The 20,485-nt window shown below is 36.5% G+C and overlaps 1 protein-coding gene across 9 annotated transcripts in view; it reads right to left on the bottom strand.

Moving 5' to 3' along the window:
* Window positions 1-20,485, bottom strand: part of Cnot4 (CCR4-NOT transcription complex subunit 4) — a 106,304-nt gene that overhangs the window by 35,810 nt on the left and 50,009 nt on the right. For 6 of the 9 annotated variants that reach the window (XM_055602017.1, XM_055602016.1, XM_055602021.1 and 3 more), the window contains 6 exons: window positions 18,831-19,094; window positions 16,375-16,572; window positions 8,763-8,849; window positions 7,912-8,013; window positions 7,026-7,151; window positions 3,418-3,551 (listed from right to left, as the gene is read on the bottom strand). In XM_055602017.1, the coding sequence (XP_055457992.1) occupies window positions 3,418-3,551; window positions 7,026-7,151; window positions 7,912-8,013; window positions 8,763-8,849; window positions 16,375-16,572; window positions 18,831-19,004 (821 nt within the window). In that variant the 5' untranslated portion in view covers window positions 19,005-19,094. The remainder of the gene's footprint in view (window positions 1-3,417; window positions 3,552-7,025; window positions 7,152-7,911; window positions 8,014-8,762; window positions 8,850-16,374; window positions 16,573-18,830; window positions 19,095-20,485) is intronic. The other 3 variants (XM_055602020.1, XM_055602022.1, XM_055602024.1) reach the window with 1 other exon arrangement.

Below are 20,485 nucleotides of genomic sequence, written 5' to 3'. Positions count from 1 at the left end.
AAGGAAGGAAGGAAGGAAGGAAGGAAGGAAGGAAGGAAGGAAGGAAGAGATTCCTCCCTGAGTACTCACCAAATGATGAAGAGGGGAAGGGACCTTCATTAGGAATATAAGAATAACCATTTTGCTAGACTGTGTAAGCACAGGCTTTTATTCCCAGCACTTGGGAAGGCAGAAGCAGGTGGATCAGTGAGTTTGAGCCCAGCCTGGTCTATGGAGTGAGTTCCAGGACAACTAGCAATATACAGAGAAGCCCTTACTGAAACCCTGTCTGAATAAAACAGAAAGATGAAAAAAGCAAAACGACAAAAGAAAAAAGAAGGAAGAAGAGAAGGAGGAGAAGGAATGAGGAAGAGGAGGCAGGAAGAAGGAAGGAAGAAAAACGACCATTTTGTTAATAACGGGAATGCTTAATCAGCCTGCCTGTCACTTTGAGTTGGTGCCTACCTTGGAAGATCACAAACTGCCTCACTTTTACCATTGAGTCTCTGGTACTAGTTACTATCAAGTGGGCATCCCATTACCCCACAGTTTCATCTAACTTTCTAAACAAATACTTTCAATGATTGGCTTTAATAACTTATTAAAACTATAGTCAATCTGAAAGAGTAAACTCCCCCAGGTCACATACTAGCTCCCCACTATGTGTGCACATGTGCAGTAAGTCCAGATAAACCAGAATGGGACAGGGACTGACAAGAACTGAAAGACAGAAAGACAAACCCCTAGCCATTAGCTAATTTTAATGTTAAGTAGCCAACCTTAGCAGAGTATCACCCATTTAACTAATAAATAGTTTTGAGTTTTATGCAAAAATAAAAATGGAGATTGTGTTGTTTGTCTATAATAAAGAGGAAAGTCTTTCTGGAGATTCATAAAATGAAGGCTACTTTTATGGTCCTGTCTATACTTTGAGTGTCATTGTTTTCTGCTATCCATAAGTTCACCTACAGCCCTCTAGCTGGCAGCACAGCACTGTCTCCATATAAACGCAATGTAGTAGTAAATTTTTGAATAAAATTTCAGAGTTCTTATATATCTTAATACCTATTCATGCTTAACAAGCTCTGCTTCAGAGTATCTTGTACATTTTTGACAAACTACACCTTTTTTTTGAGTCTTAAAGGTACCAAGTAATGCCAAGGAATACAGAGAACAGGATTAATGCACTAATTCTTCCAGTCTAATCTATTAGTAAGGCATTCAGATGCCACCTATCTATAGCCATGCTCTTTCTAAAGAGAGTTGGAGATGGTGGTCAGTGGTGAAGCATTTGCCTAGCACACACAGGCTTGGATTTGATCCACACCACCACAAAAAGATGACAATAACTATGATGGAGGTGGTGACAAATACACTTTCTCTCCATGGAATAAAAACTGATGCAATTCCTACAGAACTTTTCCTTCCAATATTTTTACTACGTAATATACCAGCGCCCTCTATTTGTGGATAAAGGAAGTTTAAAACACTATCAACTCTTTGAAAGTTACAACTCTAATATGCCTCAACACATTTTTCAGTCAAAATACATACGGTTATGGTATGATTTCACTTAATGAAATTAATGTGCCTGACAGCAAACCCTTCTCTTGCAACTTCTCCTTTAAAATTTGGGCACAGCTTATACTTTTAAATGATGGCAAAGTGAGATGATTTTAGTCTTTAAAGTGACAGGGATTTCAGTCAGAATCTGGTCTCTACAGCACATTTGTGTTGAATACTTGCTAACACTTAACACAGAGTTAGTTTTCTTAACTGCAGTAATAATGACAGTATCTGCCACACAGAACTATTACGATTACATAAGCACATCACATTTTATTTACATCTCCCTTTTACCTCAGTCTGAACTTAGCATCTTCATTTTCCCACACAAATTATGTGAGCCACATCAAGCCATGACCACTTATACTCTGTGGTTTGTACACCCTGTGGTTCTTACTCAGTGTCTGCAGCACAGTCACCCAGCCAGGTACTATTCCTTTATAATCTTCAGTTGTTGCACAAATAATGTCTCAATCTACATAAAAGCCTCCAAAATCTAAAATAAACTACCCATCCTTATGCATTACAACTACATGGCTTCCTACTTTTCTGTTCTCACCACTTGAATTCCATCACTTCAAAGCAACATAATCATAAAGAAAACTATTTTAGTAAGAAAATGATGTTTATAAATCCTGGGAATAACAGATATTTACTATAAAAATTTCAATCTTTTATCAAGCACCCACAGAACTGGTAGGTAATGAGCATATGGCTCATCATCCAAAAAGAGTAGTACAAATTTCCAAGAAGAGGGTCAGTCTGTTCAATCCAAGGAGAAAGCTGGATTTAACTTCTATTGCTAACTTCCTCACATTATTTACTATAGTGACTTTATGTTTTATGCTGAATTCTATTTACATATTGATATATATATATATATATAGCCATTATGTGTAAATGTATAAACACATTTAAATAGTCCTTAATATTTAAATAATCTTCTGCATCAAATGGAATAGACATCTGCTTTAAAATTTTAAACATACACACAAATGTTTTAAACACAAAAATATTTGAAGACTGACAATTATCTGCGTAATTTTTATTGATATTTACTTTACTAGACACCAGACTCTACTATTTAAAACTGAACATTAAAACATCACTTAAAGAATATTTAGGATACAGTAAAATCCCAAAATTATTTAACTATATCTCCTCACAGGATATGACACCAGTGTTTCCCGAGACTAAACGGCCATGCATAGTTGTAACTCAAACACATAACACCTTACAAAGGCACCACTTTTTCTTTTATAATATATTTTCTCCTCTATCATGTCAGAGAGAAGAAAGTTTTCAACATCTAACACTCCTTGATTTTCTTTTTCCTTACCCAACACAGGTTATTTTGTAAAGCCCGAGAAAAGTCAAGAACTTGCTATGTAGCTCAGGCAGTGACTTCAAACTTATAACCCTCCTGTATCAGCCTGCTAGGATTACAGGTCAGAGAACTGTACTAGGCTCTCTGATTTCAACACGAAAGGTGTCTCTGGGCTCAGGTTAATCTGTAAATAAGAGCTGAAAGTGAAGCCATCAAGAAGCTAAGTGTTACCAGGGAGCAGTGATCAACAGAAATTCAAACTTAGCCTTAAATCCCTTAAATCCCACAACTCAGGAGGCAGAAACAGGAGGATCTCTATGAGTTCCATGCCAGCCTGGTCTACATAGTGAGTTCCAGGACAGTGAGGCTAGTGCCTCAAAATAAAATAAAAATCACACTCAGAAAGTATGACCTGACATTTCTAGATAGCTGAAAATGGTGCATAAATGATAGATCTTATTATGAATTTTGCCTAAAAAACATACACGATGGAAAGAATGACAAAAAGGAGGGAAAGACATCTGACTACGTAATATAGTACTTACGCATCATACCTCTGCAATGGTGTCACTTTGTTCTTATTCTTATCAACTGAACCCGTAGATAGCTGAAGAAAATTGGGATTTAATTTATATAATTCCTGGAGTAGCTTCTGTTCATACTCTTGGTGTTTACCCGCCTAATGAAAGAAGAAATTAAAACTGCAGTGGGATTAAAAAAAAAAAAAAAATTCTGGTATGAAATGCTTGGTTACCTTCTGAATTATTAAGTACCGTAAACAGAGCATTTGAGTTTTTTCACAGAGTTAAAAAACCTAAGGATGATCCTACCAAACTTTTAGACCAACAAGTTATTCCAACAAAGTGACACTACAGATACTCCACAGACCAACACATTCCATCAGCACCATATGTAGAGAGCAATTTCACTACATCAACGCACCAGAAGGAGGCCACTGAAATAGCTCAGCGGGTAAAGGTGCTTGTTGGCAGACCTATCAACCTGAGTTTGAGCCCTGGAAAACACACATGGTCAGAGAGAACCAACCCCACACAAGCTGTCCTCTGACCTCCACATACGTGCTATGCTACATGTTCATGTGCACGCACACAGACAAAAAAATGAATAAATAAGTATAATACAAAAATCTAAACTACTTCCAGTTTCTTTCATACAACTAAGTCCTCTAATAGATCTCTACTGAGTTTTCTGATGCCTCAGTTAGCTTTAGTTGTCAACTTGACACACCTATAAGCACCAAAGAAAGGAATGCCAACTGGCCTATGGGCAATGTTAACTGGTGTCGGAGAGCCTGTCCCAGCCCCCTGTAGACAGTACTACTCCTGGACTATGAAAGAAAACTAGCTATGTATAAGCATATCAGCAGGAAAGAAAGCAGCATTCCTCCAGTTCTTGTCTGACTTCCCTCAAAGATGAACTAATACATGGAATCTGAAATAAAACCCTTTCGTCCCATAAACTGCTTTTGGTTGTGGGGTCTGTCACACCTACTGAAAGGAAACTAGAACATCTGATGATGAGACAAAATTTATCAATAGATCTCTGGTTTTATTTAATGATCAACAGCATAATGAATCCACAGTTTTCTTACATTTTTCTTTGTCTTGACACCAGGTTAAAATGCCATTAATTTGTTTTTATTCTCTACTTTCTCCCTACCAATAACAAAATAAAAATTAATGTATTAAACTCTAAGCCAGAGGTAAGCCATTTACAGCCAGTCTCTTGTTTTATAAACAGTGCTTCCCTGGGACACAGTCTGTTCCTCATTCTTGCACTCTCTACATGCTTTCTTGCTACAAAGTTGGACTGAAGTGTGGGGAGAGGGACAGTGCAGTGCAGTGACAGATGCTGCACAGCCTAGAAACCCTAAAATACTTTATAAGGCTGGTCTTTACAAAAAAATTGCTGGCACCCATTGTACATACAAGAAAAGGCTCTTTATTGTAGTTGGGACAGCTTTCTATCAGAAGGCAAAGCCACAAATGTACAGGACAAATTACGCAAAGATTCACTGTAGAAGCAAACTGTAAACAAAAATAAATGGCAATTAAAAAAAAAAAAACTTCTGAGTGGCTGTTTACCATCTGAATGTGTCTTGACTAAAAAGACACTTCATTCACTATGGGAATATCAATTATTTAAGGACTTTGACTTATGTACCTGTAGTAAAATGAAAATACAGCAGAATAAGATCCAATAAGAAGGGAAGGTAGGATCATCTAACTGAGCACAAACAATTGCATCATTTACAGCACATACTACATTGGTCATTCCATTTTGAGTGTATAGTAAAGGAATGATAGTTTTTGGGTTTAGCAACAGTACAACTTACTCAAATTAGCTTTCCATACTGAGAAATATATCAGCAAAGAAACTATCAAAATAATTCTTAAACTTAGTTAAAAAGAATATATTATAAATCAGTTTTAAGATATTTCAGATGTGAATTTTTCATCTTTAAAACATCTACAGACTTAGCCTCAGATGTAAGTGATTTTGGTGCAGTTCATAGAGGCAGTTAAAACCCCATCACATGCATTTTTCTCCTATAGTTCAATAACAGACTTACATGAGATCAACTTGGATTTGGAAATCCTTAGACAAATCTTCACTGTAATAGCGTCAAGTATGTAAAATCCAGTTTGAAATGCTATCTAGATTTCATCCAAGGTTAACACACGTGTGTGTGTGTGTGTGTGTGTGTGTGTGTGTGTGTGTGTGTGTAAACAAAATAGAACATGCATGGAAAAGGCAGCAAGATGGTTGGGACTTCTTAGTCAGCCAGTCTCAGATAACCAAACAGACCCTATCTCAAAACTTACGGTGGAGGTACTCTATGTGTTCCTCTGGTTTCCACACACACATGCAAAGGCAAGGGGACCTGTACACACTCATATATGCCCTACATACACGCTCACATATTCAGAAAACAGTTTCATTTAAAAAAAATCACTCATAAACATGCAAAACTTTTAAAGTACTAACTGAAAAAGATGTATTTTGTCTAACGTGTTGAATAACATTATTTTTAACACTGTTTTTTGAATTTCAAAGACAATACTGCCAAGAATCACCAAGTCGTTTATTATAATGGGACTTAATCTACATTAACTCCAAGTCAAAAGAGACAAAACTTCATGCTGTTTTTCAATCTGCCTTTAAAGGAGCTTATATTTTTTCTAGTTTGACCTGGAATAAAAAGTAGCAATGAATGCCCCCCACCTTCTAAATGAGAAGTATTTCTGCAAAAGTCCAGCAAAAGATTCAGCAACAATCTGAAGTCCTCATCTATAAAAGGGAACTGCAGCATTGTGCTTTGGTATAATCCTCATTTTAATATGCCGTATGGTCAACATTTTTACTTGTAAAGCATGTTTATACTACAAATTGAAAGGAGACAGGAGAAGAGGAAATGTAAAAAAGAAGACAGGATATTAAGCCTTCAAGTCACCTTTTACAGGGCAATGACTACTCTGTGTACACTTTCCAAGGAGAGTCACTGCTTGAAAATGCTATCAACATCATTGGACAGATTATTATTTTCTAGAATGCTCTCTAAAGAGTAGAGGTTGAACCAAACCAAACAAAAGAAACAACAAAACCCCAAATAGGGCCGGGCATGGTGTCGGCTTTAATCCCAGCACTCAGGAAGCACAAGCAGGCAGATCTCTGTGAGTTTGAGGCCAGCCTGGACTACAGAATGAGTCCAAGACAGCCAGAGTTACACAGAGAAACCCTGTCTTGAAAAACCAAAAACCAACTAACCAAACAAAAACCCCAAGTATTAGATTACTTTAACTCCTTGGCCTTCACACTGTTGACATTCTCCTTAAAGCAGACTCCCTGAAGTATTCCCTGTGGTCAGCTAAATTTCCTTTTGAATAGATGCTAGCACAGTAAAGCCTCTGGAAGGTTTTGCAACAAATGAATTTGCTGCTTTACTGAAGTACTTTTCTAACTTAGCTAACCGAAACTCATCTTACTGTAACCATCTTATGAGATACTTTGAAAAAAATGCTATTTTAAAGTAATATTGGTTTTTCAAAAACTCAAATCTTTGTCTTTACAATTTTAACTTTAAAAGTAATTTCTTTTTGTACTAAATTGGTAATTCACATGAGTTTACTACCTGCATTTCCTCTTTTGTGAAGCTGGCTGCCTCATCTCCCAATTCATGTAGATACATGCAGTCGGGCTTTGGACACTGCATATTCTTTAAGAAGTAACTGCAGTATTTCGTTGTACCTAAAGATGCCTGTAGGAAGAAGAGGGGAGCAGGGGAAAGAAGATTCAAAATATGAACTGATACCACAATGTGAATTTATATGATTACTGGTTTTGTTTTACATAAAATGAGATATAGACAGAACAAAGCATGACTGAGAACACTAGGAAGTTGACCTACTACTGGTGGAGTTACTGTAAACATTTATTTAGAAGATTTAGAGAAAACAGATATGGTTTCCAGAATTTACAAATTCAAATTTTCTCTAGGCATCAGTAGAAGAAAAAAAAACCTGTTCTGTCTTTAAGCAGTTCCGTATTTAAGTAGTTCAGTACAGAAGAAAGAAAATTCCTTTTTCTACTAACCACACCATCCTTCTTCCCTTCACACTAGTTGGGACTATTTACCAAATGTAAACCAATGACAACAAATCAAAATTGTTATCTGTTTAATGACAACAAATCAAAACTATTAACCAGTTCTATTTATAGAAGACCAGTTCTATTTTCATAAAGTAAAAAAACAAAAACATGAAAGTTACATTTTTAAAAGATTATCCTCTAAATAATATATATTCTTACCCAGTAAATAAAATAGGGCCCTTCTAAGTTAGTACTAAATACCTTGCATATCAGAAGTTAGTATGGAAACCTAAAAGACAATCTTTAAATTTAATGCCTTCAAAGTCATCCTTTAAATGCCAGACACTCCTCTGCTTTCTAATCTTACCCCTTCCTCTTAAAAGAAATCAAAAACAAACAAACAAAAAAATCAAAGAGAAACATATTACCTTAAGTGTCCTGCCATCTACCACCACATTGTTGACACACTGTATTGCTCTGAGAGCATCTTCTGACCGAATATAGGTTACATAAGCACTGGCACTCGGACCCTAAAGCGAAGCACATCCCATTCCACTGTTATTAGTTTCAAATTAATACTGAAAAAGAAAATTCTTTTACAACCTACCTATGAAATCCTATAGCTGTTTTGTTATTAGTAGTGTCGTTAATAATAATAATGGCAATAATTAAATGTAGTGGGTTTTTTTATAATAATACTATTCCTTTTACTAGCTCACCTGAAAGTTACCTAGCTATAAGTGGATTATAACACAGATAAATAAAATAGTATCTTTCCTTGTCTTTTTTCCCTCTCTCCCTATTTTTTAAAGTAACTCGACAGGCTTGTCAAGTCTAAAAGTGAAATTTTAAGATGCCAGATTTAAAGACACTGTATCAAAATAAATATTCTAAAAAATTAACACAATCTGTATTAGTTATTAACTAATGCCAGTATGACAAGTTGCTCTATTAAGATTTTAATACCTAAAATTACTAATTATAAATCATTATCTAATTATCAGGTTGCCTGGTAACAGATAAGTCCTCGCCACCACCCTTTAACCCACCAGTTAATTTTGTTCTCTATCTTCCTCTTATTCCATCAAGCATTTCACTCTTAAGTCCTGAGGAATCAAATAAACATAAAAACTCCCAAGCCCACCAATAACAGCAGTTACTACACTGTTTAACTACTTTGACCCTCAAACTCTCTGACTGCAGAAAGCAAATTTTCCTTCTGATAGCCCAGGTCAAGCCCAGACCTGGAGGAAAGGCAAAGATCCCTATAATGAGTTACCTGTGAGCCTGCATATGATGTGCTATTATTGATGACAACTTTATGTATTTTACCAAACTTCCCAAAATATTCTGGCCGTTTTAAAACCTATAAAAGAAGAAGAAATAAGGCATAAACTGTCCCCACTTTAATCATCTTTATCCTTATAATGGGAACATTACATACCATCCCTTGTAAATGAAAAGCATAATGGTAACTTTTTAAGTTTCTAATTAATGTAACTACCTCCAAAGTGCATTTATGTATATGTAGTTGATTCACAGAGTATTTTAAAGAGCCTGAAAGCTGTCCTTTTTCAAACACTAAATAGGACCTGAAACTTAAGAAATTTTGCATTATTATGTTCTAATATTTGCATCAATAATCTGTGGGATATTAACCTTCACAGAATTCAATAGTATTCTCACTAATAGATTATTTTTATGAGGTAATGATCAAAATAATGATCAAAATTATACTCAAGAACAGAGAAACGAAGAACAGGCATAAACAATGACATTTATGTTCCATAAATCTATTGTATATTATACAAAGGCACTGTTTATAAATTCAAACATGTACCCTTCAACCTTCTATGCTTTATGATTTATCACTGAAATTTCCTGTGTCAGTAGATTTCATTATTTTGTAACTGTTTCATAGGTTGTTCTTTCCCTACAATCTTTGCTAAGTTACATTTGGAAAATGAACTTATATTTCTTCCTCTACTATCTTGGTTACTTTTTAGTGTTTACTTGTCCTTGTATTTCTCTCACCTCTGTTATTTTATGATTACTACAGTAGTCTTGTAGAATTCCTTACAAATTTGGATAATCTTGGCTAATGTGATCAGAATATTATATGATACAAAATCTCTCCCATGACTTATAATTATCTCAACTTAAATTTTGTTCTTTTCATAGAACTTTACAGACAACAACCTCTTTCTCAATGGACAGTCTGTTGTGCCAGTAAGTCTTAACAGTATTCAGCTTAATATACACTAATCTCACAATATTTTGGATGTTTGTAAATACAAGGTTATATACAGCCAATTTCAATGGATTAAAAGGTGACTACACTGGTTTCCACTTTTTCACCCTATCTAGACCCATTGACAGATAGACCAATAGCAGCTAATGAAATGACACCTTGTTCTAGACTGTTTCAGGGCTAAGGGATAGAGAAGAAAATAGTTTGAAGAGGGTTTTCTGGCCAGAAGAATTTGAAACTGAATTCACTGTTCCAGCTGGAAAAATGCCAATTCAGCTAACAGCCTCACAGCTAAAATACATGCTTCCCAAGGCTGGCAGCACACAGCTGCTCTGCATCAGCAGCTCTTATGGGTGAGCTTATAGCAGCAGTTCTCACTGAAGGAAGCACTGAAGGGGCCATGTTAGAGATCTGTGATGTTTTAATTATGGGGAGACTTTAAAGTTGAGAGAAACACTCCTAGCATTCAGAGGATAAAAGCTAGGGATTCTTCATGGCTCAAACTAGCCCTACCTAACTGTGGTTCCTATACAACTTCTGAATATCCTATAAGACATGCATGGATCCCTGTTTATAGTTCAGGGAAGCTAGACACTCCACGTTATACATAAAGTATTTTCTCAGTTTTGACATAAGTTTAATTTATAGATAATATGTAATTAAGAAAAGACTACACATACTTTGAAGTTTTACTAGTTGTTTTACAAAATCACATTAATTCATGGTACTTAGTTTGCCAAAACATACACCTGTAACAGTGTGCTACCACATTTAGTGATTCTACAAATTAGATGGAAGGTTATTTTGCAGTGTAAAAACACTACTCTAAGAAATTTAATATTAACACAAATCATTTGAGAGACAAGTTAAAAAAAGAAACCCAGATCCAATAGGTCTAAGGCAGAGCCAAAGAACTGACATAGTAAACTCCAAAGTGATACTAAATGCTTCTGGCTTACAAAGCCACAGATCACCGGTAGGTTTGAGAGTACCTACACCAAAGCACTTATATGTAGAAATGGTCTTTTCATTATTGTTTTCCTTCATATATTTGTTTTGAAATATATAGGGAGAGAATATACCATTAAGATTTTTAATTGTCTTAGTGATTATTTAAAACATGAACTGTTCCAGTTAGTAAGCCTTTTTAAAGGAAAATGGAATGTCTTTCTGGGATTTTGTTCATACTTTTTGTTTTTTATTTAAGAGTCCTATTCATATGTATACTTTTTGACTTGTCTCAAAGATTTCTTCATCCTTGTCTTTTGACGGTGTTATATGCTTATGGATGTTTTTTGTGTCTTCTGTGAAACATGTTGTCTCATGGAAACTGGAAACTGAAATACAGGCATCCCACCTGGTACAAGAGTATTTAGGGCACAGGGGGAAATCAAGAGTTCAGACTAACCCAAGGAAACCTGTGTCATTTTCAATAAGACAGAAAAACAGTGATATATGTGGTCAGGGAGGTAATCTGTCATGAAGTCATGTAGTGTACACAGGCCCTTATGAGGGATTTGAGTTTTACTCTGATTTAAGAGAGAAATGTAGAAGAATGTAAGAAATGAAGGATACAATCTGTTTGGCTATGGGAAGAGTCCTGGCTTACAGGAGTAAAGGCAGGAACAAATTCAGGGACCATTATTTAGGAAGCAGGAGAGCCTGTGTCCAATGCTGTTAATGGGTCGAGTGCAATGAAGACATTAAGAAAGAGATGAGTAGTATTTCACTCAAGAGCCATGTTTTCTAGTTGAACACTGGAAATAATTTGGGGGCTTTGGTATGTTATCAATATAAGTCTTTCTGAAAAATATTCTGATTCAAATACTCTATAACATATGAGAATGCATAGGAAAATAAAAATGAATGTGATCTTACAAAACAAAAACAAAAATGGAAGATATGCTATATAATATTAGCTTTTTTTTTTTCTCTTAAGTGGGCAATGAACCACCTTTAGAGTTGAAGACCACTGGTTTTAGAAACAGTTTCTGGCAAACATTTGTGTATAACACCTTCATGGCAAAGAAGACAGGTATAAAATTACATTGACATGCCCATATAATAGCCAGAATGGTAATTCCAGAGCACAAATACAGCATGTCATTCTATTCTTGAAAACATGCAACAGCTTTCCACTGCCTTCAGGGTAAAATGCCTCCTCGGCAGTGTTGGCAAACCTTTAATAATTAAGTGAATCTCAACTTACCCCAACCACATTTCTCATCACTGAGATCTAACCTTCCAAAGATTACATAAAGAATAATTCTCATTCAACAACACTTGGGATACTCCCTGTGTGGGAAGCACTTTACCCCAAAGATAAAAAAGACCAGTATAGCTTTCCTGCAATGCTCTGCTACTATCCCCATTTGCCACTGAAGCACGCAGTGCTCCTCATACAGGACTGTTGCCTCTGCAAATAAACAGGTGCTGTTTTGTATATTGTGTAGGCTCAGTGTCTTATACAGTGCCTTGCATGGTGTAGTACTCAATAGATTTTAAATAAAAAACTGAACTGTGTTAGTATTAATTGAAAAGAATTACATAAAAATCTAGGTGTGGTAGCTAATAACACAGACGGTTGAATCAGGAGGATTTTTAACAGTTCACGGCCAGTATGGGAAATAAACTCTGTCTCAGAAGAAAAACAAACAAACAAACAAACAAACAAACAAAAAAACACACACACACAAAAAAAAAAACAACCAAAAAAACTCATGAATGTGTATGTCAATAACACTGGTAGGCCTCTTAAGTACCAGCAAATGACCAGTGGTTGATATGAAATAGGCTGTTATGGCAAAGGAAAGGCAAAAAATTTTAACATTCCATATTAACACGAACACTAGATTTTGCTTAAACAACTGATAAAACAGAGGCAGAATTATTCTTTGGGAACACAGTTAAGTATTCATGGACACTAAGAAAAACAAAAATGTGGCAACCAGATGCTGCATGAGTGAATGATGGATGGATTAATAAAGCAATCATCAGTACAGAATACCCCAGAATAAGAGAAGATCTATCACAACAAACAAGCCACTCACCTTGCCTTTGCCTCAATTTCCACTTTATAAAATGGTTGTACAGCCTCTTAATTCCTCAAATAAATGCTCTCCAGAGCTACCACATATCTGGGATGCTATTTGACCTTATTTGCTGCCTAGCTAATACTATTAATTCTCAAAACTAATCTTAATTATCCCTTTCTTGGGGAGTTGTTTGTTTTCGATACATGTTCTACCTGCATATGTGTATGCTCACCATGTGCATGCAGTACCCTCAGAGGCCAGAAGAGGATGTTGGATCCCTGCAATTGGAGTTAAAGATGACTGTGAACCACCATGTAGGTGCTAGGAACATACTGGGGTCCTCTGAAAGAGCAGTAAGTGCTCTTAATTGCTGAATCATCTCTCTAGCCTCCTGTGTCTCTTTTCAAAGTGCTCAGGAATGTGTGAACACTTCAACTCTGTCTTTTCCATTAGCCTGTAAACTTCATCTTCAGTATCAAACATTGTATGTAGTCACAAAATTCAAATTTTAATAAGAATGAATATCTTCACAACCTGAAATTTTAGGACTTTTAAGATATAGATAATTACCTCTTAATTGGTATCAAATTATCATAGCTTCTAAAAAATTGTTTCTATTGACTAATAAAAGAATACACTTGATAATCAATCCACTTCTAGATGGAACTCCGAATTGCTAGATAAGCAAACAAAAGGTGAATTTACACCAAAGGTTCTCAATTCAAGATCAAAGTCCCAGTAAGTTACTGAAGCAGAAATTTCAGAAAGGCAAAGTACACAGTAAGAATAGGAAAAAGCAAAAAAGGACAGAAATGAGCCAGAGAGTTGGCTCAGCGGGTGAAAGCTCTTGCTATGCACATCCGGTAACCCAAGTTCTATCCCTGGAACCCACACAAAGGTAAAAGAAGAGAAGCAGCTCAACTAAGCTATCCTCTAACCTCCACATCATTAATGTGTGCTCCCTCAATAACATGCAAATGGTACGTACATACACATACACACAAACTCACACACCACGGATAATAAAGGTTTTTTTAGAGGCAAAGTTAAAAGAGATGAATTAGTGCAAAGTTTTAGTCATGTTCAAGCGAAGTGGTCACAGGAGAGGTGTAATTCTGTCTGCCTGAAGAAAGGAGAAAAAAGTAAGCTGACACGAGGTGCAGCGGGACACACCTGTAATCCCCGCACGTGGGGAGTCAGAGGCTAGTGGATCTCTGTGAATTCAAGGCCAGTCTGGTCTATAAAGCAAGCCAGGACAGCAAGGCTACACAAAGAAACCCTGTCTCAAACAACAACAACAACAACAACAACAACAAAAAACAAAACAACAAAAAAAACAACAACAAAAAAAGTAAGCTTAGAAACAAAATAGAAGAAGCGACTGCTGAAGTGATGTTGTGTGTCCAAAGTGAACTCTTTCCTTAATATTCCTTATTAAAATTCTTTTCTGCTTGAAACTTTTTATTTTTGGTTCTTGTGATAAGATCTTTCTCTTTAGCTCAGGGGGGCCTGGCACTCATTAAGTAGCCAGGTTGGGCTCAAAAATCAAGCCTTTTGGCTTCAATATCCTGAATGTTCAGATTACAGGTATGAATTCCTGACCAACCCCTGAGAAAGGAGGTCTCCTGCAAACACTACTGTCGAGCTCCCTGGACATAGATTCCTAGTAATTCTTTGTGTGCGGTGGCAGTAGAGGGCGGGACAGAGACATGAACATGTAGCATGGCACATATACAGAGGTCAGAGGACAGCTTTGCAGAGTTGATGCTCTCCTTCTACCATTATATGGGATCCAAGGATTGAACTCAGGTCACAAGGTAACCTTACTCCCTAAGTCATCAGGCTGGCCCAGACCTGAGTAATTCTTGAGTTGCATTCATTTTTAATGCTCATGATAGGTTCTTCCAAGTAACAGCTCCCTGAGAGTCTCCTCTATTGATTCAGAGGAACTGTAAAGCCTTAATATAAACCCATCAATCAGTAAATATATATTTTCTAGTCTTTACAGAAAGAGACAGTAGGTTCAGCTATGGTTAGATTACAGTTATCCCCACAAAAGGATCATATACTAAAGGCTTGGGCTGTAGCCTAATCAATCTGGTGATGGATTAATAACTGAAGTACTGGATCACTGGGAGGCGGTAGAAACTATGGAAAGCAGGGCCCATGTGGATGAAGTGGGTCACTAAGGTGTGCCTTTCAAAGGTTGTCACGCTTTCAGTCTTTCATTTTGTCTGTCTTTCTGCCTTTTGGCTGCATGACATGAGTAGCCTCTTCTGCCAGCAGGGTGATCTGTCTAATCTTAGGCCTACAGCAATGGAGCAAGCTAACAACAGCCTGAACTTTGGACGGAAGCTATGAACCAAAATAACTCTTGTTTTTAAGTGTACCCCCAGCTCCCAGGCAGGTTTTTGCCACAGTGAAAAGCTGCTGGAAAAAGCTACTGCAGAGCTAATCTCTAGCATCATGAGGAATCGTACCTCAAACTATTTTCAACTACTTATTTTGGAAAACTCCCCAAACTCAGCTCTCCTCTACTGAAGCAAACATTCTAGCTGATACTAGTTTCAACTGTCCTTCCCAACAAGCTCACAAGCAGTTCATAATATAGTGGAAATTAAAAATTAGCAAATGCATACGCAAAGCCCACAAGAAAGTTTGAGCTCAGAGCAGCTTTGATAAGATTAACTGAAGGAGAAAAGAGAAAGGTTAAGAGATATCAATTAGTAAATTGAACCACAAAAACCTTGGTCTTTTATTTCACTTAGTCAAATTTTCCTTCTTTCCCAAAAGCTGACTAAGAATGACAAAGTAAAGAAAAATGATACAGTACAGCAGTTCTAAAGAACAAGAGTTAACACTTGGGGAACATCAAGATGGCTCAGAGATGACTCAACTGGTAAAGGCACTCACTACTGGGCCTGATGACCTGGGTTCTACTGGCAGAAGCCACACAGTGAAAGGCAAGAACTGAATCCTGCAAATTCCTCTGACCTCCACACATGCATGGTAGCAGTCGCACTACTACTTGGGCAGCTCGTTAAGACTACTTAGTAGGTTCAAGTAACTGTGTCTCCAATTAGGTCCACACAACTATGGGAAAGAGGAAAAAACAAAACAAAAAAACTATTCACAACTCATGTTAGCCTTAAGAGTGACAGGATCACTATCCATTTTCATAAGCTATCATCAATAAAAGGGATGCCCTTAGCTTCATAACTGAAGAAACTGAAGCCCAGAAAGATTAAGGGATACCTAGGATCACAACTGCCACTGTTTCTTTTGTTTTGTTTTATGAGACACGGTTTCTCTGTGTAGTCCTGGTTGTCCTAGAACTCACTCTATAGTTTGAGACCTCCAACTCAGAGATTTGCCTGCCTCTGCCTCTGCCTTTCCGAGAGCTGGGAGTAAAGGTGTGCACCACCATGCCCAACTAGCCATTGCTTCTTGAATATACTAAAAATTATTATTACTACTCATACTTTCTCCCAAGATTTATTACTTTCACAGGAATCTTATAGTTCATCAGGATCGACTATTATATTTAAATAAGACAGGCAAACACACAGACTGTCCCACAACAATAAAAGAAGAAGAGGACTTACTTCTGGATCGGCTAGACGCTGTGACAGACCTACAACAAAGACGAGGTTTTTTTGTACAACACGTACACTAGCCAAATGTTTTCGATTTTCTGAGATTTTCTGTTTTCTCTCATTTTGTTTCTGTTTTTTCTCATTCTTTATCCTTTGCAATTCTTCCTGGGAAAGTGGTTTATAAACTGCTGGGTCTTCTGGATATGGCTGTAAGTATAATAAACAAGATGAAGTCAGCATTAAAGCAACAGAAAAACTGCATAAATGATAAATATCTAATTCTGAATGGCAAGTATGTGACTGTTAGTTTCCCTTCTTCTAATTACTTTAACTGCTTTAAAATATACATGTATATTTTAATAATTTATTTAATTTTTATTTTATGTGCATTAGTGTGAAGATGTCAGATCCCTTGGAATTGGCCTTACAGACAGTTGAGAGCTGCCATGTGGGTGCTGGGAACTGAACCTGGATTCTTTGGAAGAGCAGACAGTGCTCTTAACCACTGAGCCATCTCTACAACCCCTAAAATATATTTTTAATATAAGTTACAAAGTTCTAAAACTTATTTTTTAAAGCTTAACAGAGATCACTTTAAGCATAAATGTCAAAACAACAAAATTAACCACTCAATCTTTGTATTCCTGTAACACCTTTCACATAGTTCTTAGATGATGCTTCTAAGTTGCTGTGTAAAAGGCAAAAAAAGTAATTCTTTTAACAAAATATGGATTTTTATATGTAATAATCAACAAACATTTAAGGAAGTTCTACCATGTGCTAACATACGAATTAAGTTGTGTGCTTACTTACTTATGTGCAGGTGTGTACATTTGCAGAGGCCTCTAACTCATTTTTTTGAGGCAGTTCCTCACTGAATCTGGAGTTCACCAATGGCTACGCTAGCAGGCCAGTGAGCTCGAAGATCCTTCCCTAGCCTTCATGTGCAGGTCAGAGAAACATTCCTGGCTTTTACATGATGCTCAGGACCAACTTAGGAGTGAACAGTAAGTACTTGGCCTAGTAAGCCCCGTCCTCAGCCCTTAGCCTTTTTGATTTTGTTTTGTTTTTAAATATACTCCTAGCCTAATAGAGGGAAAGATGGAACATAAATATTTAAACTCTGGCTCAAGAGTTCAATTTTAGTTCTAAAATTATCTGGCCATGGTGCCTTTAAGCAACTTACTCTGTAAGCCTCAGTATCCTCATGTACAGTACAAATATCCTAAAATTTGATGTAAAGATTAACTAATGCCCATAAAACAATTATCATTGTGCCCTCAAAACACAAGCAATCTCTGTTGTATGTTTTTGACTGATCCTTCTCAAGATTATATTTTTCTCCCTGCAGCTAATATCAGGGCCACTGGAGGACCTGTAGAATGTAGAGTCAAAGTGCCAGGTTTTGAATTTCAGACACCTGCTTTAAAACTGTAAGAACATTCTGCTCCAGCCTTCTCATCTGTAAAATGGAAATCACATTTAACCAGAGGGTTTCTATATAAGTAAAAAGAGAATTGATGTTTAAAATATGTCCCACACAAATAAGTACTAAAGAATCTGATAACACAATAAATGAAAGACAATTATATAAAACTGAGTATAAAGATCCCAGGGAAGACGTAATAATTAATTTTCATAATCAATCTGACTGGATTTAAAATTGTGTATCATGCTCTAGGCACATCTTTAAGGGTATTACCAGAGGACTGAGGAGGAAGACCTGTGAGCATCCCTGGCAAAGGACCATTAGGGCTCATGGCCTGGGGCAGCTTCCACCAACATGACTACAGATGTAGTTGTGCAGTTGGGCAGGCAGAAAATGTGACCTGACCTTACATTGAAGAGTCTGCCCAGAGACGAACAACCAATGGCAGGCTTGGAGATGTTGTGGAGGACCTGATTGGTTGCCCAAAGCTGTATCACCTGTGCTTTCTTCCGGAATAATTGAGTCTGCATCCACTAGCCCTCCGTTTGCCTTCACCCGACTCCCAGTGTCTGTGTGATGACTCCGCATCTCTTACCCCCTCGGCCTGGACCCCCTGCCCTCACCCACAAGCTGGATCCTGGGGAGGAAGCGAACAAAGACCCACCCTAACATAAGAGACACCATCCCATGGCCTAGGTTGTACAACTGAATAAGAGCAAGGTCAGCTGAGGGCCAGAATGTCCCTCTTTACTTCTTAACCCTGGTAAATCTCTCTCCTATCTAGTACTAGAAAACTAAAGTGAAATCACCCCACACATTAACACAGACCATGCTTTTCTAGTTCAATATTATTGTATTCAAACTCATTAGTTCTTTACCAATCTTCTTAATCATCAAGCACCAAGACTCCCTCCCTAGTCAGAGAGGTTATATGACTTTATAGATGTCATCACTCATACACATGGGAAAGAGTTATACAGTTAACACTGGACAGTAAAAAACCTATAAACAAAGTAAAGCTGGTTCAAGCACTTACCTTTCTACATGCAGGACAAAGTCCATTCTCATCAGTGCGAATTCGATGCCAACAAAATCGGCATATCTGGTAGCCACAGGTGCAAGGGAAAAAGTTAATATCGTCTATCTCCAAGGGCTCCATGCAAAGAGGGCATTCCACAGGGTCTTCCTTTGCATCGGGACTGCGAGACATCTTCACGTTTCTTTGACAGCAGCAAAAGTTTATAATAACTTAAGGGAAGGAAATTCAGCACTGAGAGCTAAAATGTAGAATTCTGAAGACCTGCATGAGAAGAAATTAAAAACAAACAATTTACAAGAAAAATACCAACTTTTGCTATAATCATAGGATAAGTTTCAGAAAATCTATGCAAATCAAAAAAGAAACTGGCACTAAGTTTCAGATGCAACAGAAATGTAAAAGAATTCCCGTTTTTTTGTTTGTTTGTTTTTTTTCCCAGCTAAGCCATTTAATACTGAGCCAAACACTGTTTATAACACATATTAAGAAAAATACAATAAAGAAGCACCTTCAATGTTACAGTAACTGAGAACAATTAGGCTCTGAAGGTAAAAGTACTGGCTGCATGAGCCCACTGACCTGCAAGTAATCACCAGTCTACAAGAGAGCCAACTTTACACACACACACACACACACACACACACACACACACACACACACAATGCATGCCAACATACTCAACATACTCTTCTCTTTCTACACATACACCATGATACTTTCATGCCAATATACTCATTCTTTTTCACAGTAAGTTTAAAACCGTGCATACTGAACTGCATATCTCACTTAAAAGTTAATTATACTTCTGCCTATCTAAAGGAACATAACATAACATAACATGATGATATGCCAAAATGTAATACTTTATAAAAGGGACCCAAAATGAGATTTAATCAATTATAGTTACATGTTAATATAAAATTCTTGCCAGGGAAAGTTATAAACTAAGCAAAATGACATACTGTTTACCACTATATGATACTATGCCAGTGAAAACTGCTGAGCAAATATATTTATAAAAAAAAAATTCCTATAATAAGTGTTACAAAAAGACTGTAAGAAGTCATACAGAAAACAAATAGACCTTTCTATCCCAATCATGCTTTGTGAACTGTAAATTCTTTTTAAGTTATGGAAAACTGAAAACCAGTTAACAATTTTATGCTAAAGGATAAGCTGAAATCATATTTGCAACAGAAAACTTAAAAGCTGTAACAAACCTACATCTTGATGCAATTCCCCATCACAGTGGTTTAAAAGCTACACAAACAATATAACAGAGTAATTGTAAAGATCACTCTGAAGAGAATATGAGAATAACTGGCATTTCCGAGGGGAAAATGTGATTAGCTCTATCAAAAACTCAACTGTTTTCTTTGAAACTGTAACTTCTTACTTTACAAAAGTAGAAAAATCATCAAAGAAACTTTAAAACTAAGAAATAGGCCCATGAATAAATAATAAAGTTTTGAATACAAAGTTAACAAACTATAACTAATATTAAAAAAATAAAAATTAAAAAAATGATAATAAAGTTTTAATTTTTAACAGAAATCACACTACAAATCAATAGATAGGAAGGAACATTTCATAAATAATAAAAAATACTGGTACTTATCTAACTTACACTATAATAAAATACTATACTAAAA

Source organism: Psammomys obesus, unplaced genomic scaffold (assembly GCF_907164565.1).
Source record: "Psammomys obesus unplaced genomic scaffold, mPsaObe1.curated_primary_1811, whole genome shotgun sequence".
NCBI lineage: Eukaryota > Metazoa > Chordata > Mammalia > Rodentia > Muridae > Psammomys > Psammomys obesus.
The sequence above is the reverse complement of the archived record's forward strand: the minus strand, read 5'-3'. Positions and strand labels throughout refer to the sequence as shown.